We start from the raw sequence: 21,282 nt of genomic DNA on the forward strand, positions 1-21,282 counted from the left end.
ATCAGCAGTCAGTCTCTGCCTCAATGAAGGAATTGAAGAATCTTGGTGCCTTGTAACCGAAATTATGGCAGGATGAAGTAGGAGACGGATAGATGTGGTTCATGTCTGCAGTCATGTGGCTCATTTTCCGATCTGATCTGGCGAAGAAAGACCTAGGTCAAAATACTTTTGATTTACAGGTCCATCTAGATTCTAATTGCCTCCTTGAGCCCATCAATTGGGAAGATGGGCTCACGTATTGAAATAGGCTGAGATGTGTTCCTTCAAAGACCTAAAGTTCCCTTTTAGCCTGCGGTTGCCTAAGGACTCTCCAGAATGAGGTAGAGTGTTTCTGCAAAACTATATTTAGGTTTTCACAGCAACCGATCTCTTAAGTGGAATGGGTTGTTCTTAACTTTTGCCGAGCTAAAGTAGGGTATTGTTATGTTATTCCCTCATCACAGAGCGCCCCTCTCCCTCTCAGCTCCTTCAGACTAGCCAGCAGCAATTAGCAAACACCTGATGGAACTGCACGGCTGTTGAGCTCATATGAACTTCTTCTCAGTACAACGCTCCTAAGAATGGCTGTAAAGGGCATCATGGACAAACATTGTGATGATGTGCTAAACGCAAAGTGTTAGAGCAGAAGCTTCTTAAAGAGACACCAATTTCAAGGCGTCGAATTGCAAAATCAAATGTCTTTTGACCCTCTAATGGTCGTAAGAGACGGGGTCATTTGAACCCCACAAGCTTTTTATTCTGTGTATGGGAGGAGCTGCACTGACCCTGTGTGCGCTTTTGCTAGTTTTTTTTTTCTCTCTTGGCGAGTGGTTCTGGGAACTGACGGTCTGACAGGACCACCCTCCTCCCCCATTGCTTCCAGGCTGTCTGATCGTCATTTGCCTAAACGTTGTACTAGAACTGTGGGAGGGTTAAGAAATGTGTGATATTTACAGCCTTTACACAACAGCTGAAGGTAACAGCTACTTGATTGTGCTATAAAATGGCACTATGTGCCTAGAAAATACACAACACTGCCCATTTAGAATATTTCTACAACCCATATAAACAGACTAGCCACTTGGAATAACAGTTGGCGGCTACATCTACTCTATTTAAATAACTCCCCAAAATTACATTTTATAGTGTCTAGCAAAAAAAAAGAACCTTAATTACTGTTGTTTTGACTTAGTTTCTCACAACTTGCTTTTTTCCTCCGTTATTTTAGCCACAAGATAGCTCAATTATATATACATGTTTTACAGAATATAAACATTGTTGCATTTTAGATCTACCACTCTGCCCATTTATCTCCTCAATTCTCTAAGACCAAAAAGGCAACAGACTGAAGAAGCAGCGTTCCCACTTCCTCCGGCGCATCTTAAGACTTGGTTATTAAAAACATGACAAGCCATTCAGCTGCTAAAGGTGCTTACTCAAGGGAATGCGTGGACTGTTCATTGTTTGATTAATTTGCTCGGGGGAGACCTGAAATCCCCCCCTTCCGTTCCCCACTCATGAATATTGTGGGTGACAGCGAGATTTCTCCGCGGTGACAAGTTATCTAAACTACAGAGGCAAAAACGATTATGCTAATATCAGGTTGTAGTCATCAATCATCCCGTGTCAATGTGGTGTCAACGCATCACCGTCCCTCTCCTCCGGAACGCTCCTCTGGCCACGCGAGGTTGTAAAATGTTTGCAGCGCGCGCGCGCGCGTGCAAAAACATCGCAGCTGTGGGTGTTTGTTTGGAGAATTGATCACGCGCTCTTTGCGCCCTGGGGGGACTGGATCTGAGTGGATCTGAACTGTCCTCTTGGACGGAGGGGCTGAGAGGAAGCTGGGAGGGAATTAATTGGGCGAGTTTCTTCGTCCTGATGGGCACACCGGGCTGACGTCAGAGGGAGACGCGCCTTAAAAATCCAAAGAGCAGCATCACGGGGAGACGCGTGCTTAGATCACACACATAGATACGCGCGCAAACCAAAGCCTGATGGTTGTAAGAGAGCTGCGGCAGCGGAGAGAGTAAAGCGGAGAAGTTGCTTCCTAAGGCGCGCAGGGATGACAGCTGCGCGTAAACGTCTGCGCGCCACGACTTGGATCAGAGCGCTGATGATTTTGTGATTTTAAGTTAAAAAAAAAAAAAAAAAAAAAAAAAAAAACGGAACGTAAGAGTGTTTATGCATTAGTGTCCGTGGGTAAACAAGCGGCGGGTGGTACGGATGCCGTCGGACGTGGCCACGCGGTTTTCTTCCAGCTTTTGCGTTTTTTTCCTACTTTGAACCATGGCGTATTCACAGCTGGGATATTCCTACTCCGCCACACCACAGGTGAAGACTGCTCGTCAAAAAGTTATTTGGATTTATTAACTTTATTACTATGTTGATGGGAAAAGATGAGAAAAGCTCTTTTTGTACGTTCATTTGAGTAAATAATGCTCCGTTTATACTTCAAAGATAAAATAGAGTTGTACAGTAAATCCCTCTATACTCACTTCACCGGAACTAATTTTTTTGTTTTTGTTTTTACATCTGTATTCATTTCTTAATTTCTTTCTATTATTGTTACCTTTTCTGTTTATTCTCATGTTTTACTTATATTTGTTTATTTTACTGGCCACCTTTGGTTTGACTTTATATTGGTTTGAAATAACTGTTTTGTGTTTATATCTTAGGCTTCATTGTCATGAATTTTCAGTTGTTTGTTTAACTGGATTTGCTAGTTTCCACGAGGCACTTTGAGTTTAATTTCTCCAATAATCAAAATGACAAAACTGCAATATTATTATTTTTGAATAAACTGTTAGATAGCTTCTGACAGCTTTAGTTTATTTATTTATTTAGGTACGTTTTGTTAGAGTTTATATAGATGTTGAATAATTGTATTTGTTGTGATTAATGTAGATGTAAATTTTATCTTAATTTAATTTAGTTTTTACTAGGGTCTTGTAGTTTTGACTTCATATATTGATTTGAAATGTGTTCCTTTACATCACTTATTGGTTTGCGTTTGTGATCAATCAACTGTATATAAATATTCAAAGGACTTAGTGGTTTACTTTTTACCAGGCAATTTTAGCTCGACATTACGTTGGTCATGTTTTATCTTTTTTTACTGCAGTGATTTATTAGCTTTTATATAGCTTAAATGCTTAAATGAAATGCAGATTTTAGTTTTGGTTTATGTATTTATTGGTGCATCTGTTTTCATTTTTCAATTACTTGTGTTCTTAGTTTGAACATTGTTACCTGGAAGCTCTCCTTAGAAGTTTTATGTTTAGCATCGGTTAGTTCATTTTGTCGCTTGCTTTTGTTTGGATATGAAAACTGTTAACGTAACTGAAAACAAACTGATTGGTTATTAGAAGTTTATGCCATTGTATTTGAACATTTGAATAAAATGACTGATGTTGATTTCTCCATAGTTTCTGATGACCTCTGGTTCTCCTGCGTCCCACCCGGTGCTGCGCTCCCCGGGACACCAGCTTCCTCCTGGAAGCGGCATCGGAGTCTACGGCGGCGCTTACCCAAAGAGCCACAGCTACTACAACACATGCACCAGCGACGCCTCCTCTCTCTATTCCAGGGTGAGAGCCAGGCCTCACTTTTATCATTTTAGCACTGATACAAATGGAAACCACTTTGCACAGGTCAGAAAAGAATGTAGGGAAGTTGTATATCTGATATTTAAACTTTAACACTTTTAGGGGCCACTAGATCCCAAAGAAACTGCACCCGTGCATTTGGGGACATCTCAGAGCGCCGCCTATTATCCTTATGAATACACATTTGGTCAATATCCTTATGACAGATATGGGTAAGTTAACTCGTTCTCTCAGCTGAAAGACGTTGTGATTTAAACCATTTACTAGGTAGAACATCTGCTGCTTAATATATAATTATAATACACTATATTATTATCATATGTAAACATTGTAAAACTGTCTGAATGTGGTCAAGGACATGAAAACATTTGAGTGTGGTAAATTTCAAAACTTTTTTTTTTTAGTGCTAAATAGAAAGAAAAAAAAAAAACAACATTTTTTACAGCAATTTTCTCTCTGTTGCCCATGTCTATTGTCGATGGTTCAGGTATTCCTGTTCGGATAGTTCCTCCCGTCGTAAGAATGCCACCAGGGAGACCACCAGCACCCTGAAGGCCTGGCTGCAGGAGCACCAGAAGAACCCGTACCCCACCAAGGGGGAGAAGATCATGCTGGCCATCATCACTAGGATGACGCTCACACAGGTGGGGGGGGGGGGGGGGTTCCCAGGAATGCTCAACACTTAATGGTTATTACATGAATACTTAAACATGAAACAATGAATCAATGATATATATATATTCATTTACAAATAATCTGAAGTCAACGTTCCAGTCCAGGTTTGACTCATCTAATGATGACTCAAACCTGAGTCAAACATCTAAATCTAATGCTAAAAAAAAATAAAAAAATGCTCCTTTTTCATGTTTACACAAAGAGTTTCTGTTCTGTGTAGAATTGATAAGTCTGTGTAGTTTTGATTTAAGCTATAAAAATGCTAAAACAAAGTCCAGATTCGGCTAAAGAACAGAATTAGGTGCAGCGCTGGTGGTTATTGTCTTTAGCGGCTAATGGATATTCTCACAATGCTTATAAAATCATTTTCATCGCGTTTTGTCTCGCCACTGATGACTTTCTGTTCTCCATTACCCAAAATCTTGCCCTCTAAACAATTTAAAAGGTGAAGGCCACTTCAGCAAGAAATCTTGAAACGTTGACAATCAACATAATCGGACAGCTATTTGGAAAGGAAGTTGATGTCTTGAAAACTCTAAAATACTTGGAAAACTAACTTGGAAAGGAAAGACTCAATTTAACAGCTTACAATTACTTAACCAGGCAAAGTGGCATGCTGACACAATCAGGACTTGGATAGAAAAATATCACGTCTCATAACACCTATAATGGTAACACTTCATTCGGGTTTTTTTCTTAGCGCTCCACAATAAATTGAATGGAAGTTTGTGCAATACTACGATTCCAAAGACAGCTTGGAAGCAATATTTCATGGGCAATGTACTATTGATTCAAACCCTGCCAATTGGATGGACTTTCCCAATCCTGTGTACTTGCACAGGATTGGGGCAAGACGTTAAAGCTTAAGGAAAAATGGTGTACACATAAAAATGCTGGGAAAAGACTACAATAATACGAATGTCTTCAACTCAATATTCATTGCTGTGTTATGTTTCCCGAATGTCATGCAGATATTTTCTACTTTTTGTGGTCTTTTATTAGAATTTCCCTTCATCTGGAACTCATTTTAAGTGCCTCTCTGTGTCCTTCAGGTGTCTACGTGGTTTGCCAATGCACGCAGGAGACTAAAAAAAGAGAACAAGGTGACATGGTCACCAAGAGCTTGTAAAACTTCTGATGAGAGAGGCTGTGATGAGGACAGCAGTGAAGCCGAGAAGCCGCTTAGAAGTAGCACACACCTTCACGGTAAGAAAGTCCAAAGCCAGTTCCTCATCTTTTGGATGCAATTGGCAATCACAGTCTCACTGTTGCCTGAACTGATTGTCTTTTTCAGATCAACAATGTGGAGAACTGCAGAGTGACCTTGAAGACTTCGACATGGTGGAGTCAGATGCTTCTGAAAGTGACCCGAAGTCACATGTTCTACCAGAGGGCGAAGAAGCAAACTCAAACGCAGAACACCCACGTGGGCAAAGACTGTCTGCGGATTGCCCCAAACTAACACCAGTCAACCATCAAAGCAGCTCCTTCTACATGAATCCAAACCTTCGAAGTCCCGACACAAAGCCCAAAATCTGGTCTATCGCGCACACTGCTGTTCCCCCAGAAGCCGGCTCCCCACTAGAATACCCCCCATGCATGCTATCGTCGACCCGGTCCTCCTCTCCCGTGTACTCAACAAACATGACGCTCACCAGTGTGGACAGGCAACAAGAGTCTCCAGTGGCCACACTGAGAGAGTGGGTGGACGGAGTGTTCCACGGTCCTCCGTTCCAGCAGCCCAAACAAGCGGAGGCGTGGAAAAGCCTCAACGACAGCGGGACGTCTGTCCAGTCCTTTGAACTCTTGCAGTCTACACCGTGTTTGTAGTCTGTGAACATTGTAGCACTGGGACGTATGGACTAAAAACAAAAGTCTACATTTTGCTTTCCATGATGGAATGGAACATCAAGTTCTCCAATACAAGACTTGGTTTCTTGCAAAATAAAAAAAAACTTTAGAGTCTTAAATGGGATTTGTTCTGCCACCATACTGTAAGTCATAAAGAGCTTAATGATAAAGAAATTATTTTAGCTCGAAAAGAAAAAGTCAGTAGAATTTTCCATGTAGCAGTGATGCAATCTCCAGCCATCCTTGTGTCTGTTTTATACTGTAGAGCTGGTCTGGTCCTAAAACACTCTTACACTTTCCACCCAGAAAAAAATTTAAAGTTTTGCTTGATGAAAACTTATGATAAAGTATGAATTACATTTGTAGTTTAGATATTAAAATGAGATTCTGTGAAGGCTTCATCAGTAAAGCTCCCCTATTTGTATTCAAAGGATGCATTTTTACCTCAAATCTGAGAAAAAGTGAAGAAATCCTCAGACCGGTCAAAGGCTGATAGCTAGTCAGACAGCTCAATCTGATCTTGTCCATTTAAAATGACTCAAATTTATAAAAAGTTATACTAGCGTATGTTAGGTATCTACACATTTTTGCTTACTCAGATTGTTTGTATTTAGCCAAATAGCATCACTGTTGAGCTAAAAGAATGGTGGTTAGGGCTGGTAGCTGTATTAGCTGGCTTGATCAGTTCGCTCTATGTTCTCCAAGAACGGAGCAAACTTTTGGATTTCCGACCATCACTTGTGCGAAGTGTGTACGATAATGTAACTTTAACAAAGCTAAAGTTACATTGATTAGCCCTGCTAGTTGTATCGATACATCAGCTGTGATTCATCAGTCTGCTCTAAATTCACCTGGAGTGGCAGAAATTTTTAGAATTTGTAAATGGCCGTCAGCATCAAAGATGGTACATACCAAAAATTGTCCAAGCGACTCACAACTAGGGGAAGGTTGGCAAGCTATTTACACAGACCCCAGTCTTTAGTGATTTAAGAAATTTAAGCCAAACTCACTAACACTAACTTACCTAACATCAATGCTAGCTAAGCCATCTCAACTGCCATTGATTACTTTAAGAATAGAACATTTTTAACAAACATTGCCTGTTTTACTATGCATAAATATGTTTTCAGAAGCTGCTAGATATCAATCTGCCTGACTGGCTTACCATGAGTCTGGGCAGATAATTTTGCAAACTATAAAAAGCAAAGGAGAATACCATCTGCAATGTTATCGCATAAATGAAGAGATAACCTCGCAAATCCTAAATTTGCGGGGTTAGAGTGGATTGAGTCTAAGGTGGCGAGGCATATCGATACAACTGGTGGCGTCTGTTAGCGTAACTACTGTAGCAGAGGCATCTGCTAGTTACGCTAACAGTACCATGAGCGCTGTTCAGTTTGGAAAAGTTGGTAATAGTTAAAGCGTAGACACACAATATGTCCCAATTTAGGATAACATTTTAATATTCAGTGATTTCAAATTGGTAATATAAACTAAAATGGCTAGCAGTTAGATCTCAATTTCTCTGAGATTTCTTTCACTTATCTCCAAACTTATATGCGACATCTTTGACCTGAAGCTAAGGGAAATATTACTGCTATTTTAACTTCACAGAACATTTTCTTTTTTTGAGAAAAGCTCCTTTATAGGAAACAGTGAGTAGCACCTGATCCTATTTTAAAAACGTAATAATCCTCGACTCTTTTATAACTCGTAGGCTCTAATGTACTTCAGCGATCAGAGTCAAATCCTGTACAGTTTCCACTCATGAAATGAAAAACACATGACTGTACACTTGCACCACGGCCTGCACATGCACTAAGTCACAAAAATAAAAAGTGTATCCTGTAGCATGGCAATGTTTTTGGTGTGTCCTAGCGTTGTAATGGAATCCCTTTAGATGATATAAAGCCTTTTCTGGAGCTGAGGGACACACCTCTGAAGCTTTGGCTGAGTGTGTATGTGCGCCACAGAGTTTGCTTGTGTGTGTTTGGACGGAGTGAAATGGGGCGGTGTGAGAGTGGGCGCACGGGGGGGGGGAGTGGGTGGTATTCAGCCGTGACTAATGGAAACACACAGAGGAGGGTGCTGCTAAATTGTTAAATCGATGCCACTTCCACCTCGGCTCCAGATATAGCTGCAATCAGCGATGCGTCTCTTTTCATTAGGCGCTTTTTGACTTTGTCAACCTTGGACAGCAGGAAGATCCTTCCCACGAATAGAAAAAACTAAATCATGAAAGCATCTGGATAATACCAAGTGTCACACCTTTATCTGATACATGATATTTTTCCACCTTTGCAGGTAACAGAAATTGTTCAAATTCAAATAGCTATGTTTAAAGGCCATAAAGTTTTAGCTTTTTTCTAAAAACCAATGAATAAAAGAAATTCTCAACCACTGCATAAAGAAATGCAAAGAACTTGTTTTCCCATCTTTGTCCTTTTCCTGCTCCTGTTTTTATTTTTATTTTTTCTTACTTAGAAGCGGTAATAAAGTATTTATCGGAACAGAGGAGGGATCTGCCTGGGCTTTGTATGGAATTAACCATTTCAGATTAAATAATTCAGGATGAATTCAACCGAGAATTTCATTCTGTTTCTGCTTCATAAATAAGTAAGACTTGAGATGATAAATAATGGCATCTGTCTTCTTATTTGGATAAAACTTTTCTTTCTTCTGCGATCATCCTGACAGGACCTTCGCCGTGGCTGGCTGCTAATTTATCTTTCATAGTTACGATGAATTTCTTTTTTCACTTTGTCTAAATTTAACAGGCCAGGAACAACACAGTTTTGTTCCCGTCTTGGAATCGAGGCAGATTCGAAGCGGCGGTGTCGTGAAGAAACTGGCCCGGCAACCGTATAGGAGTTAGGAGAAGTAAACTTGCTCTCACCTCTTGCTGTTTGGGTGATGCATTTTTTTTTTTATTTGTCCAGAAAAGAGGGAATAAACCACCAGTTTTAGATTTTCAAATGGTAGACAATGAAATAAATCTTGATTAAAAAACAAAAACTCTGTTTCTGATTTTGCCTAACTGACCACACTGGACATCAATAGATTTTAAGCGGTTTACGATACCGTATAGGATAGAAGTCCTAAACAGTAGAACTGCATTCTGGGTACAAAATAATCGTCATTTGCTGAACCGCATCCCGGGTGGAGGGCATTACGAGAGGAAACAGAACTGCAGAGTAAACAGTCTTCACCTACTTCAAAGAATTGGTGATGGTTGATTTACTGCAGAGTGTATTTGGAAAGTTTCCATGGGGGCCGCCCACATGCTCAACTCATTCGGACTTTCCAGCACCACAAGATAAGTTACCAAGACACATTGCTACAGTAAAGAAATAACTGCTCTTGCTGTTTTTGCCCAAAAAATAATATATTTTTTGACACTGTTGATCATGACAGCTGAACAGAAACAAAACTGAAGTTATAATCTTTGGACCCAAAGAGTAATAGTCTAAAGTCAGCAAGCAGCTTCAGCAGAAACTATTAGATCAGTCCCTGAATCCAGTTGGAGTAAGATATTCAGAGTCACATAAAGACAGTTGCAAAGTCGGCCTTCTATCACCTGAAGAACACTTCCAGGATTAGACGACTGTCTCAGCAAAATCTAGAGAAACTCACTCATGCATTTGTCTTTAGTTGTATTGATTACCGCAATAGTTTCTTCACAAGTCTGCCTAAAGAAAATTCAATCAGACAGCTGTGGCTGATCCAGAATGCTGCTGCTCATGTTCTCACTAAAACCAGTAAAACTCCAGTTCTAAAGTTCTTCCACTGGCTCCCTGTAGATCAGATAGTTTATAAATCACGGAGCACCACAACACATTAAAGATCTGCTGTTATTGTATCAACCTTCTAGACCTCCCAGGCCTTCTGGTTCTGCTCTACATCCCCAGAACCAAACATGGAGAAGCAGCATTCAGCTTCTGTGTACCACAAATCAAACAGCTGAAACACTGAGTTCCATTAAAAATCCAAGCTACAAACCCACCTGTTAAAGAGTTGCGTTGGATTAGTAGTAACTGGAACATTGAACAACATATTTGATCATTTTAAGGATGGCATTTGGCAAAATGTAATGTTTGTTGCGTGTTTCATAATTGATGACAGTTTTTATGATGTAAGGCACTTTGAACTTCCTTGTTGCTGAAATGTGCTATACAAATAAACCTGACTCAACGTTGAAGTGAAACAGGATGGATAAACTGATGGCGTTCCAGGACAGTTCAGGCCACGTTAGACCCAAAAGATGATTGGAAAGAGGTTTTTATCTAAGTAACTCAGACTGGTGTCTGTTAGCTGTGTATTTTTTTCTATGCTTTGAAAATATTCTGATGGAATGTCTTAAAACAAAATTCTGACAACTTCAAACTACTCCCCTCTGCACCTTCAGTCTGACACCTATTTCCTTTCAACACCATCTGAGCCTCTGTTGCAAATCCAAACACGCAAACACACCCAATGGCATATATACACTCACAGTTCCAAGTCTCTTGTGTCGTGTCACACACACTTTGTTTTTTGTTTTTTTTTCCGGGGCTATCAAAGCGCTGAGTGCAAACTCTGTCCTCCAAATACCGTCTCGTGTCGCCAGAGGTGTCTCGCTCCCCACGGTAACCCCCTGAGCTCTTGGCACAAGAACAAGTCATTATTTTCATGGTAAAGGTCAGAGGCTCTGTCACCTGACCAAAAGCCGAGCCGAGTGGAGTCGCCTCGAGACAATGACCAAAGGTCAGCTTTCTGATTTGCCTCTCTCGCAGCAAGCGTGGACTTGAGGAGGATGGGGCTGCTCCCAGATCTGCCCGTGAGCCCCCTTTCGGGTCAGGTTGGCTTCCGGACGTGGAGCCTCAGATAATTGGAGTTATGGAGCTCCATAATGAGCCTGGGGCTCTGTAATGTGACACATCTTAAAGTAGAAATATTTTAATAGGGCAATTACAGAGAAGAGGAGGATGTTTTGTGTGGAGTGAGTGATTGTTGTGCGCGGGACTTTGTATTAAGGAACTCCCTGGCATTTAACTCCATTATCTATTGCTCTGCGTTGGGGACATTTCTAATGTGATTAGTCTCATTTGAGCGTATCTTTTTCTGATTCTTCTGACCCGGCAGTGCGGGTCAAACAACAGGCAGAGCTGTATTTGCAATTACCCTCTGATATTATGCAGAGGGACAGAGGAGGGCTGGATGTAGTGGTAGACCCTGCGCAGATTAAACCACTCAAAAAACGGAACCCTTCAATGAGTCCAACCGCAAATTGGTTGAATGTACAATTATAACCTGGACTTACTTGACACATACACTGTTGGGGAATACGATAATATACTGGGTGATGAGTCTACAGCGTTCCTACACATTCCTAATGCCCAAATTCCAAACTTTTCCAGCATTGAATCAGCCAAATTCCCAGCCCATTTTAAATCTCCTTTGACCAAATATAACTACAAAAGTTGAGAGAAAATTAACGACATTTCAATAAGAAAGTGGCAAATTGGATGGATAAAATCCAATGAATGAATGATAGTGGAATGGACAGGTGGAACATAGACAAATTAATCAAATGAGTGGATGGACGATGGACACTGATGAATGATTGACTAATGGACAAACGGACGGACAGATGGACAAAGAAACTGAAAGATGGACGGTAGAAAAACCGATAGATGGATGAATGGGCATAGTGGATTGAAGGACAAATGGGTGGATGAGGAATAGATACCAATAATGAATGAAAAACAGATGAAAGGTTGATGAGAGACAGACAAACAGATGGAAAGACAAGTGCTTGGGCAGTTGATGGGCAAAGAAAGTGATAACTGATGGATGAAAAACAGATGAATGGACAGACAAATGGACTGGTAGACAAACATATAGGTGGATGATGGACACACTGATGAATGAATAATAGAGCAAATGACCAACTGAAAAATGGGTGGATGAATGATGATGGGTGGAAAAATAGAGATAATGGAATAGGCCGATGAATGGATGAATATTGGAAAAATCTATAGATGGGGAGATATGGATAGACAGATAAACGTACAGACAGAACTAAGGATGACAAACAAATGAGTGGACAGAAAATAGGACGGATGAATAGATAGACCAAATCCAGTGATATAAATGCTCCTTAAATGCCTGAAAATACTTCAATGATTCCAGACTTTTCAAGGGTGAACAGAAAGCATGTTTAATACCAGTGAATAATTTAAAGGTGCAGCAAAACGTAGCATAAAAAAAACACTACTCTGTCATTCAGCTCATTTCATATGCTCAGTTTCATCGGTAAAATTTTGCTGCCGGCGATGCCTCCAACTCAACCACCCGTCACCTCCGAATCAACCAGACACACTGACCGCCAGACCAAGCAGTCGTCTCCCTGACACCGACCCGGCTCACATGCCTCGATTTAACAATGCATCCCACTCCCTTCCCCTTCAATCATCCACTGTGGTCTGACTGGAGATGGGGTTAACTACAGCATCAGGCGTACTTCCAGGAGCCACCAGGGCCAATTATATCAGCCTGACAACTCCCGCCCCACCCAACCTGAGCCCCATGGAGTGGAAAAATGCAGTTCCACTGGCTGCATCACCAGGGACCGAACACGCCAACGGTGTCTGGAGCCTGAGCCGAGCACGGGCCAATTTGGCATGCAGGGGTCTATGGAGAATAAGACCTGATGAAATATATATATGATCTTCTTCAAACATGTATTGTTCCGCTCTGCTGTGTCTCTGCAGGAAGGGCCCGGAGTTTCCCAGACAGATCGTAGAGAGGAGATGCATTATGAAGCTAAAGTCCTCTCTGCAGGCATGAGCCTAATCTTTCATAGACAAGATTAATTCAAGATTATGAAAGTCCTGCAAATGTTGTGAAAGCAATGTAGATTAATATATGTTGTTCTTTTATTTCATACCTATTCTTAAAAAAAGCAACAACAAAAAAGCTACAGTTTGACGCTAAAAAGCAATTCACTGTTTGGACAGTCAGCTGAAGTACATATGTAGCACAGCACTGACCTCTATTGGTCAAATGCTAGAACTGCATTAAACAGAATCCAGGAATCCAGTAAAATTCAACCTCTATTTTTAAACATTTATAAGTATCACATTCATTATTTTTCCCTCGTTAAAGAAAAGCTTTTTTTTTAAAAAAAAAAAAAAAAAGTTCTCCCCGTTAGACAACATAATTTATTTTATACAGAGAAGCAAATACAGGACTGATGCTTCAGTGATGATGCTTCTGCTTGAACTGCAGTCCACAGTAGCCACATGTCCCCACCTTTGTGTCCTTATCCTGAGTGGAAACAAAAAGACGCCTGTATTAGTGGAAACACTATCTAGGCCATGTACATTTACAGTGCCATATACAACAATCTTTGCAGATTTTTCCCCAGACTTGAACACATTACAAACACAAACTTCAAAAGATTTTACTAGGGTATCTACTACGAGAAACACGTTGATACCAGGAAAACACTTTATTGCCGCACGGCATTCTGAAAATTACAATAGTTGTATTGATTATGATTATTAATCAACATTAATGACATTTTTCTTTCACATCGCCCAACCCTCGTGTGCAAAGTATAAAAATGCTTCTGTAACATTTGGATGTTAGCTTTATATAAGAAATTAATACGTGACAATATGGAGGGCTGTTGCAAAGACAAAAAAGTGGATCATTCCTCTACTGTAATTTTGGGCTGTTGGTTCCTTAGAATTCACCTTTTCTTTGGTGGAAAACATACTCCTTGTACTTATTTCACACAATTTTCATTATATTACCAATGACATACATAAATCTTACCAAATTGATGTAGACTTTGGGATGCCCAAGTGCTCCTCCGCCTCCATCACAAGACACCACTCTGGCCTCCAAGTGTGTCACTGGCTCTTCTGCCACAAGGTTGATGGCAAAATTCTTATTCACCTTAAAACAGTACATAAATAAAAAGAAGAAAACGCTACAAATCTTCAAACAAAGCCGCCAACACATGTTTTAACTGCCCAGGAGCAACGTTGTTGTTTTTCTTTCTAAAATGTAGTTTTTATGATGAGAAGAAGTCATTAAACAAAATAGAAGAGATGAGATATTAGTAGCAGTGCAAACAAGTTATATTAAAAGGTAGTTGAGAGCAAATATTTATGTACATTTTCTATCAATATATTTAAAGAAATATCTTTAAATATTTCTTTAAATATAGTTCCTTTGTAAACGCATATTCACATAGCAACCAAAAATTACTACAAATTTGCCTTTTAACCAGTACCCAGTTAAATAAAATGGCAACAAATGAATAAAAAATATTCAATGACATGTACATTTCTGGTATTCTTTACTTTGGATTTTCTGGCTATATATATATATATATATATATATATATATATATATATATATATATATATATATATGGTCAGTACAGACCAAAAGTTTGGACACACCTTCTCATTGAATTCAATGAGAAAGTGTGTCCAAACCTTTGGTACTGTATATATATATATATATATATATATATATATATATATATATATATATATATATATATATATATACAGTATATATATATATAATCAATTAAAACACTTCACAGCAGCCATGACAAGCTATATGTATGTATATGATTCAATATAATTATAAAATTACAAACTTTTCTGACTGGACCTCTGCTAAGTTATTTTAATGAAAAAAAGAATAATCCTGTCTGGGCTCGTGCAAGTTTATGGTCCTTTCCATTTATGCAATTGAATTTCATATCCCTGTTTTAGATCTAATCATCTGCACCCATATGTATTTCAACATGTCCATTTATGTATCTAGTGCATCTCATTTGGTTAATTCATCTGATAGTTTGTTGTAGTTTGTTGCATTGACTACTTCTTACCTCTTTCTGTTTTCCAATAAACCGAGCTCTTCTTGGGTCTTTTTCATCAAACACCTAAAGGAAACCACATTCCAGTCAGCCTTTACATTGATTTCATCGACGTCATCTATATCACATGATTGCAAATTGAGATAAAATGCAATTCTATTAGTGTTTAATGAATGTTGAGCAAAATAAGAAGCACATATCCTGTAGTAAAGGTGCTGTCCGATAATGGAGCTATAGCAACATTTGAACTTGGCTAAGGTTAGCTAACAGTGGGCCTACGGTTAAGCACTAAAAGCAGGGGACGTTTTGGACCTACCTGGCCGGTATGAGTGATAGCCTCGCCGGTACTTGAAACCTCCACGCTGTATCGGTGGACGGGTACAGCAGTCAACCTCACTGGTTGAAGGAGCACCTTAGCGTTCCTAGTGAAGGACAGAACTCTGCACACAGCGGCCGCCATGTTTACAACAGTCAAGCTCCTGTGGTTGGGAAGGAGACTGACATAATTTTCCCGGGGTACTGCCTGTAAGGTACAAGTACAAGCTGGAGGCTGCAAATACATTTCACTTAAATTCGTACATTTGAAACACTACATTGGCAAAATAAGAAATACAAACTAACAAAGTATTATTTTAGCGCATCATAAGCGTACCGTTTTTTAAAGCCGCGCAGTTAAACAACCTTAAAGATCATACTGGGGGAAACAATAGTCACTAACACCTAACCCGGAACCATACATTGAGACACCAACTGCAAGAGTAGCATTGTGGTCTTGTTTCGACGTTTCAAAGGCAAATATCGGTGGTATAACACATGCTTTGAATCTACTCAACATTATCAGGTGGTGTGTTTTAATTTTTGACTTCATAAATGAATAGCGTTATGTGCGAGTTTATGTTTAAGCCTTATTTATCCAAACTGAACCGTCTGGTGCACATCGCGTAGCTGTTTTACAAATACTTAACATATAGTTATACTAAGTGGAATTAATTTATGTATGGTTGTGTTTTATATTTCACCCCTTGTTTTTCCCCGTTTTGACATTGGAAACACAGACTAACGTGTATTTTATTGAATTGAATGGCACTGACAAACACAAAGTAGCGCATAATTATCATGTGGAAGGAAAAGAACCTCAGCATCCCATGGATTAATGCTGCCACCACCGTGTTTTACCATGAGTTTGGCATGTACACGATATTGTTGCTGTTTGCAATGCAGTTTGTTATCTAACGGAACAGCTATACATGCTATTCTGGAATGAAATTAGCTACTGAAGGCTGTCAGAATAAAGTGTGTTGAATCCAGTGAATGCATGCCACACTTTACAGTCCTTTTTTTTCTATCTCATTTTAACTATATATTTTTTGCTACCTCGACAGTTATGAGCTCTGTATCGGTCTGTTGCACAAAACTCCTTTAAAATACATTGAAGTAGACTAAACGTTGAAAAATTCAAGGTGTAAAATGTCCATATCTTTCAGATAAACTGTACTCGCCTAAACCGCTTTTAACCTATTTCACCTCTAATTTTCCTCATGAATCTCTCTGCAGCCTTTGTCACCATGGGTCCCCTCTGGCTGAAGCACCTGGCTGCCTCGCTGAGTCGACAGGTTCTCCAGATGAACCGTTTCAATCCCACCGTCTCCACGACAGCGGCGAGTGCGTACAGGTGTCTGTGGACGGTCGCGGCCGCCCCGCGCTCGATGCTCCTGCTGGCGGCCAGAGTTACGCCTCTTCCGTCGTCTGTCCTCCCAGTCCAGGGCGCGCCGTCCCTGCTGCGTCTTCCCGGGGCCCATCCCTCGGCGGGGATGAAGACCAAGTCGGCCCTGAAGAAGCGCTGCAAAGACTGCTTCTTTGTCCGAAGGAGGGGGCGCTTGTTTGTGTTCTGCAAGACGCACCCGAGACACAAGCAGAGGCAGGGCTGAACTGTTGAGAGCGTGTCGAGAAATGTACAAAGGATTTACCGAATCACTGCTGTCAAAATAAATTGTCATGATATTGTCATTGGGATTTATGTGACGTCTTTTAATAGGCAACAGAGGAGTCAAAGATATTCACATTTTTTACATAAACATGAGTAAGCCTTGCAGTAGAAAACAAATTAAACACTCATTAGATAGAAAATATGAAGGTTTTCTGCAAGGAACTTATTTTTCAATTTATGTTTCAGATTTGGAAGTTTTGAAATTCGCTTTGAGAAACTATTTGCCCTTTCAGACACATCTTCCATTTTGTTTTTTCCCCCCTACACTTCAGTATTTCACTTTTGAACATTTGGAGGAGGGAGAGAAGCACCAGCATGACTGACAGCGCTAACACCCGCCTCCTGGTTCTGATTGGTTGTTTCCAGTTAGCGCTGAGAAAAGGTAGAGGACAGATTGTCTGTCTCATATGCTGTCACAACATAGTGACAGTTTCAACAATATATATATATATATATATATATATACGTTTTGATGAGGAGGTTGTTGCCGTGACGACAGCCGGAAGTGGCTGGACTCCTGTGACTAAAACCTGTTTAGTTTTTATTTAATTTGACGAAAGCTCAATCATTTGACACTTAGACTTTTAAAGGTTATATATATATATATATATATAAGTTAAATGTTGCAGCTTTCAGTGTAACAAAAAGCAAAAGCAGAAGAAATGCGTAAGGGACTAATTTTTTTACATGGGTTTTTGTCATTGTTAATCCACAAGGGGGTGCCAAAGTCGCTTACATAGCAACCCCGTTCGAAAGTGAAGGGGACGCCAAAAAAAACAGAAAGACGGTCTTTCTTTTACTCTCTTTCCTCTTGAATGGATTATCTTTTGTTATAGTAATGTAATAAATCATTTGTTTAGCCTGGAATATTGTAGCTACACCCACTGCCAGTTGGTGTACACTGAACGTCCTCAGCGTGCCAGCAGCCAGGTTGAGCTAACCCAGCTGGCTACAAGACGTTTGGTGACAAACCAGAGTACACATGGCTCTGCTTGAATGAGTTTCCAAAAGGTTACTATTTGCTGATGGAGGAACACAGAACAATAAAACAGTCACATGAATAGCATTACATACGAACACACAGCAGTAGCTAGCTGCCTTTTAGAGACCACATTATGATGGAAATTACAACCCTTTAGTGAAAAAGCGTTAAAATTCCCAGTGGGATGCTAATTAACAGCTTTGCAAGTTGAGGATGTCTTTTTTTTTAACAGGCTGGTTTGACTCCACCTGTAAATACTGACTGATCCCAACTTTTGATGTGAAGCCGATGACCCGGTCCGCTGAGGATTTCATTGTAGATAGCAGCCATCTGTGGCTTTGAGGCTCCAACAAAGTCTGTTTACATGGACAGTTGCTGTCTTCTAGAAAATAAAAGAGAGCTGAAATTAGTGGGCGGATCAAATGTGGAATAAACAAAGCATCAGATAAATGTACTTCAATGAGGGCCAATCACCTGGAAACATCTACAGCGCACATCCTCAGCTTGTTAGTGAGGCAGACTTTCTGGTTGACTTGAAAAGCCACATGTTGTTTTAGAGAGGACGAGTGTGCGGCTGTTTATGCAGGTGTCATGTGATGCAGGCTTTTATACTCTACCTGTCTAATGTTTCAGTGTCGCTTTTCACATTTAATCATTTGAAAAGCGAGACAAGATACAAATTTGGGGTGAGGTACAGTGGACGTCTAGAGTGTACTCTCATGTTGAAGGGACAGTGTTACGTAAAAGCTTTTTTGGGCTTTACATCGTGTTATAAAGTTATGCCCTCATCAGAAAGATACCTGGAAATCCTTGAGTCTCCCGTGGCAACCATTCGGGTTAGTAAAAGGCTTGCTCCTTCCAACTAGCAGCAATTGGCAAACATCTGCTGGAACTGCGCATCTGCTATGCTTATTTTAAGAACTATTCTCAGTCCGGTGCTCTGACAAACGCTAGATAGAGAAACATTGTGATGACGTGCGGAAGGCGGAATTTTGGAAAGAGCAGGAGCTTCTAAAAGAGATAGAGGCCCAGTTTCAAGGCATTACACTGTGAAATAAAATTCCTTTTAAGTCATGTTTGACATATACAGCATTTATACAGCAACTGAATGTGGCATAATGACTTGATTGTGCTATAGAAATGCCACTATGTGCCTGGAAAATACATAGTACTGCCTCTTTATTAACACTGTTGCCTTGCAATAAGAGGAACCTGCGTTTGAATCCCAACAAGGTCCCAAAAACAAGCATGTTAGATCAATTGATTTGTGAAGAAAAAGAAAAGAAGTACTGTCTCTTAAGAATCCATCAGTACTCTACAACTTGACTTTGCAATAAGTGCTGCTCAAACATGCAAATGTTCTCCAAAACCTTATGACCTAAGATTGTTTGGACATGTGTTGTCCACTGTCCTCTTCATGTAAATCCAAAGACTTTGTCAGCTTTTGTTCTGGATTCTGGCTCGGACGGTTCCAAAACTTTTGCTGTTGATTTAGATGTGTGATTGTCCTGACAATACAATCAACAGCACACACCTGGTTTGGTGTGTGCTGTTGGTGATGGGTGGTGTTGTTCCAATCCGAAACAGTTCTTTTGGAAAAGGCTTCAAAGTTCAAGTTTGGCTTTATAAAATGTTACCACATTCTTCCACAAGGTTTTGGGAGATTCTAGCCAGACCTTGACGTGTCCTTCGGAAGAAAAGACTGTTGCCTTGTAACTTGACTCCTAAGTCCAAATAGCGCGAATACCAGAAATTATTGTCACATGTAATACAACACCAGCTCTGGGAAATTCCTGCAGTTCATTCAGTGTTGCTGCACAGCCTATTTGTTGCCTCAATGATGATTTTCTGTTTTATCTTTAAATCAGTTTTGGCGAAAATTCCACTTGTGATGGGCTTGATCCATATTTTTTCCCCCCCAACTATTAATTGCTGTCTACACTGTTCAGTGTAAATAAAAATAGCTCTATAGGTTACAGCTAATAATAAGCAAGCTCCAATGTATATCAGAGGTGAAATTGCTAAATATGTTCCCAACCGATAATCTGTAAGTGTTGCTCTTGGTTCCAACGGTTTCTGAAAGTAGATCTACCAGTTTTCCGCGTCTTCTGCTGTGAAACGAAACCCCAGGCAGACACACCGTCTGTTTTTAACTCTAGGCTTCAAACTTTCCTGTCTATCTCTGTAGTTGTGTTGCTGTAACCTCAGACTGCTAGAGGACACGTTGACCACTTTTCCTCAGCCTGCTTCTTTCTCCTACTACTCTCCAGTAATAGGAGTAGTAGAAAGCTGAGCTACTACTGCCAACTGACTGCGTTTACTGTTTGCCATCCTATTGATTTTACGACAGGCTGGGAACTTGTCTGCAGCCGAACCAGTTCTTCTGCATATTTAATGTCTCTGTGTACATTTATCTTTTTCTTTTGGTTCTTTTTTTTGTGAAGTTCTATGTTGTAAACATCTGTAGTGAACTGCCACTATATGAGGGGTTTGCAACCTTAATAACTCTTAGTAACTTTGTTCATTGAAACCTAATGAACAATTATAAACAAATTAAACTGAATTAACATGAAATTGCATTTTTTTAAGCAGGAAAGAAATAATTGCTGATGAACATCACTATTCATATCATTTGTAACAATCCAATTAGTCACATAATGAAGGATCATTAGTAAACTCTTTGCAAAGTTGAACTCGAATCTACTTAAATATTAATTTCTATTGGTTGAAGATTATAGCAGGTTCACGTGTTTACTTTAATAATTAAGCCAGTTCTCGTTCCCTTGCACCTGAACCTGCAGTCTGTTTCTTTCCTGCGCAAATCTTATCTCTTGTCTGGAGCTTGGAAACATGAGGCATAATTCCCACGCTCGGCCTGCAACGCAACAAATACGCAAATCATATCAAAAAGCTTTCCACCCAGAGGAAAAACTGTAATCCGTCAAAATTCAACTCTGACAGCAAGTCAACACAGCGAGTGGAGACCCAACCCCCGCCGTGAGCGACTATCAACGTCAGCTTAAGATACATTTTGACTTTTCCAAATGGAAACCGACTGAAGGTGGTTGAAAGAGATAGAAAATGTAAGAAATAATAATTAAAGTGACTATAAAAAAACACAATTAGCTCCAGCAGGTGGACGGTAGACATAGAAGAGATAAAAACTAGTAAAGCTAATGTTATAATCTGGAAATAATTAAATGTACGTGTGTGCCTTAACAGTGTATTTAATAATTTAGGGTGAGCAACAACAACAACAAAAAAACCAAAAAAAAACAATAACTCTCAAGCACTTTCTGACATTGTGCTACTTCAGAAT

The 21,282-nt window shown here is 39.9% G+C and overlaps 3 protein-coding genes across 4 annotated transcripts; 2 read left to right on the top strand and 1 right to left on the bottom strand.

Annotated features, from left to right (window-relative positions):
* The first annotated feature begins 1,637 nt into the window (after nt 1-1,637).
* Nucleotides 1,638-7,960, top strand: irx4b (iroquois homeobox 4b). Its single transcript, XM_032579821.1, has 6 exons — nt 1,638-2,310; nt 3,405-3,566; nt 3,687-3,796; nt 4,072-4,228; nt 5,312-5,465; nt 5,554-7,960. Exons 1-6 carry the CDS (start codon nt 2,266-2,268, stop codon nt 6,087-6,089), a joined length of 1,164 nt encoding a protein of 387 aa, XP_032435712.1. The 5' UTR covers nt 1,638-2,265; the 3' UTR covers nt 6,090-7,960.
* A 5,053-nt stretch (nt 7,961-13,013) lies between these two features.
* On the bottom strand, nt 13,014-15,498 carry ndufs6 (NADH:ubiquinone oxidoreductase subunit S6). The gene is made up of 4 exons (XM_032581695.1): nt 15,311-15,498; nt 15,007-15,060; nt 13,932-14,054; nt 13,014-13,418 (listed from the first exon to the last, which is right to left on the bottom strand). The coding sequence occupies exons 1-4, from the start codon at nt 15,452-15,454 to the stop codon at nt 13,350-13,352; spliced, it is 390 nt and encodes a 129-aa protein (XP_032437586.1). The 5' UTR covers nt 15,455-15,498; the 3' UTR covers nt 13,014-13,349.
* A 220-nt stretch (nt 15,499-15,718) lies between these two features.
* mrpl36 (mitochondrial ribosomal protein L36) lies at nt 15,719-17,003 on the top strand. 2 transcript variants are annotated; one of them, XM_032581698.1, is made up of 2 exons: nt 15,719-15,785; nt 16,549-17,003. In XM_032581698.1, exon 2 carries the CDS (start codon nt 16,560-16,562, stop codon nt 16,920-16,922), a length of 363 nt encoding a protein of 120 aa, XP_032437589.1. In that variant the 5' UTR covers nt 15,719-15,785; nt 16,549-16,559; the 3' UTR covers nt 16,923-17,003. The 2 variants fall into 2 exon arrangements, with proteins under 2 accessions (XP_032437589.1, XP_032437588.1); XM_032581697.1 differs by having other exon boundaries at nt 15,720-15,835.
* The last annotated feature ends 4,279 nt before the right edge of the window (nt 17,004-21,282 follow it).

The sequence above is a fragment of the Xiphophorus hellerii genome, chromosome 13 (genome assembly GCF_003331165.1).
Source record: "Xiphophorus hellerii strain 12219 chromosome 13, Xiphophorus_hellerii-4.1, whole genome shotgun sequence".
In the NCBI taxonomy this organism is placed as follows: Eukaryota; Metazoa; Chordata; class Actinopteri; order Cyprinodontiformes; family Poeciliidae; genus Xiphophorus; species Xiphophorus hellerii.

What these genes read in the sequence shown, in the direction of transcription:
- mrpl36 (XM_032581698.1), top strand. Translation starts at nt 16,560, where the DNA reads ATGGGTCCCCTCTGGCTGAAGCACCTGGCTGCCTCGCTGAGTCGACAG.
- ndufs6 (XM_032581695.1), bottom strand. Translation starts at nt 15,454, where the DNA reads ATGGCGGCCGCTGTGTGCAGAGTTCTGTCCTTCACTAGGAACGCTAAG. An exon ending in CTATCACTCATACCGGCCAG is followed by an intron (nt 15,061 to 15,310) that starts GTAGGTCCAAAA and finishes GGTTTCCTTTAG; the next exon opens with GTGTTTGATGAAAAAGACCC. An exon ending in CCAAAGTCTACATCAATTTG is followed by an intron (nt 13,419 to 13,931) that starts GTAAGATTTATG and finishes GTTTCCACTCAG; the next exon opens with GATAAGGACACAAAGGTGGG.
- irx4b (XM_032579821.1), top strand. Translation starts at nt 2,266, where the DNA reads ATGGCGTATTCACAGCTGGGATATTCCTACTCCGCCACACCACAG. An exon ending in CCTCCTCTCTCTATTCCAGG is followed by an intron (nt 3,567 to 3,686) that starts GTGAGAGCCAGG and finishes TAACACTTTTAG; the next exon opens with GGGCCACTAGATCCCAAAGA. An exon ending in AAGTAGCACACACCTTCACG is followed by an intron (nt 5,466 to 5,553) that starts GTAAGAAAGTCC and finishes TGTCTTTTTCAG; the next exon opens with ATCAACAATGTGGAGAACTG.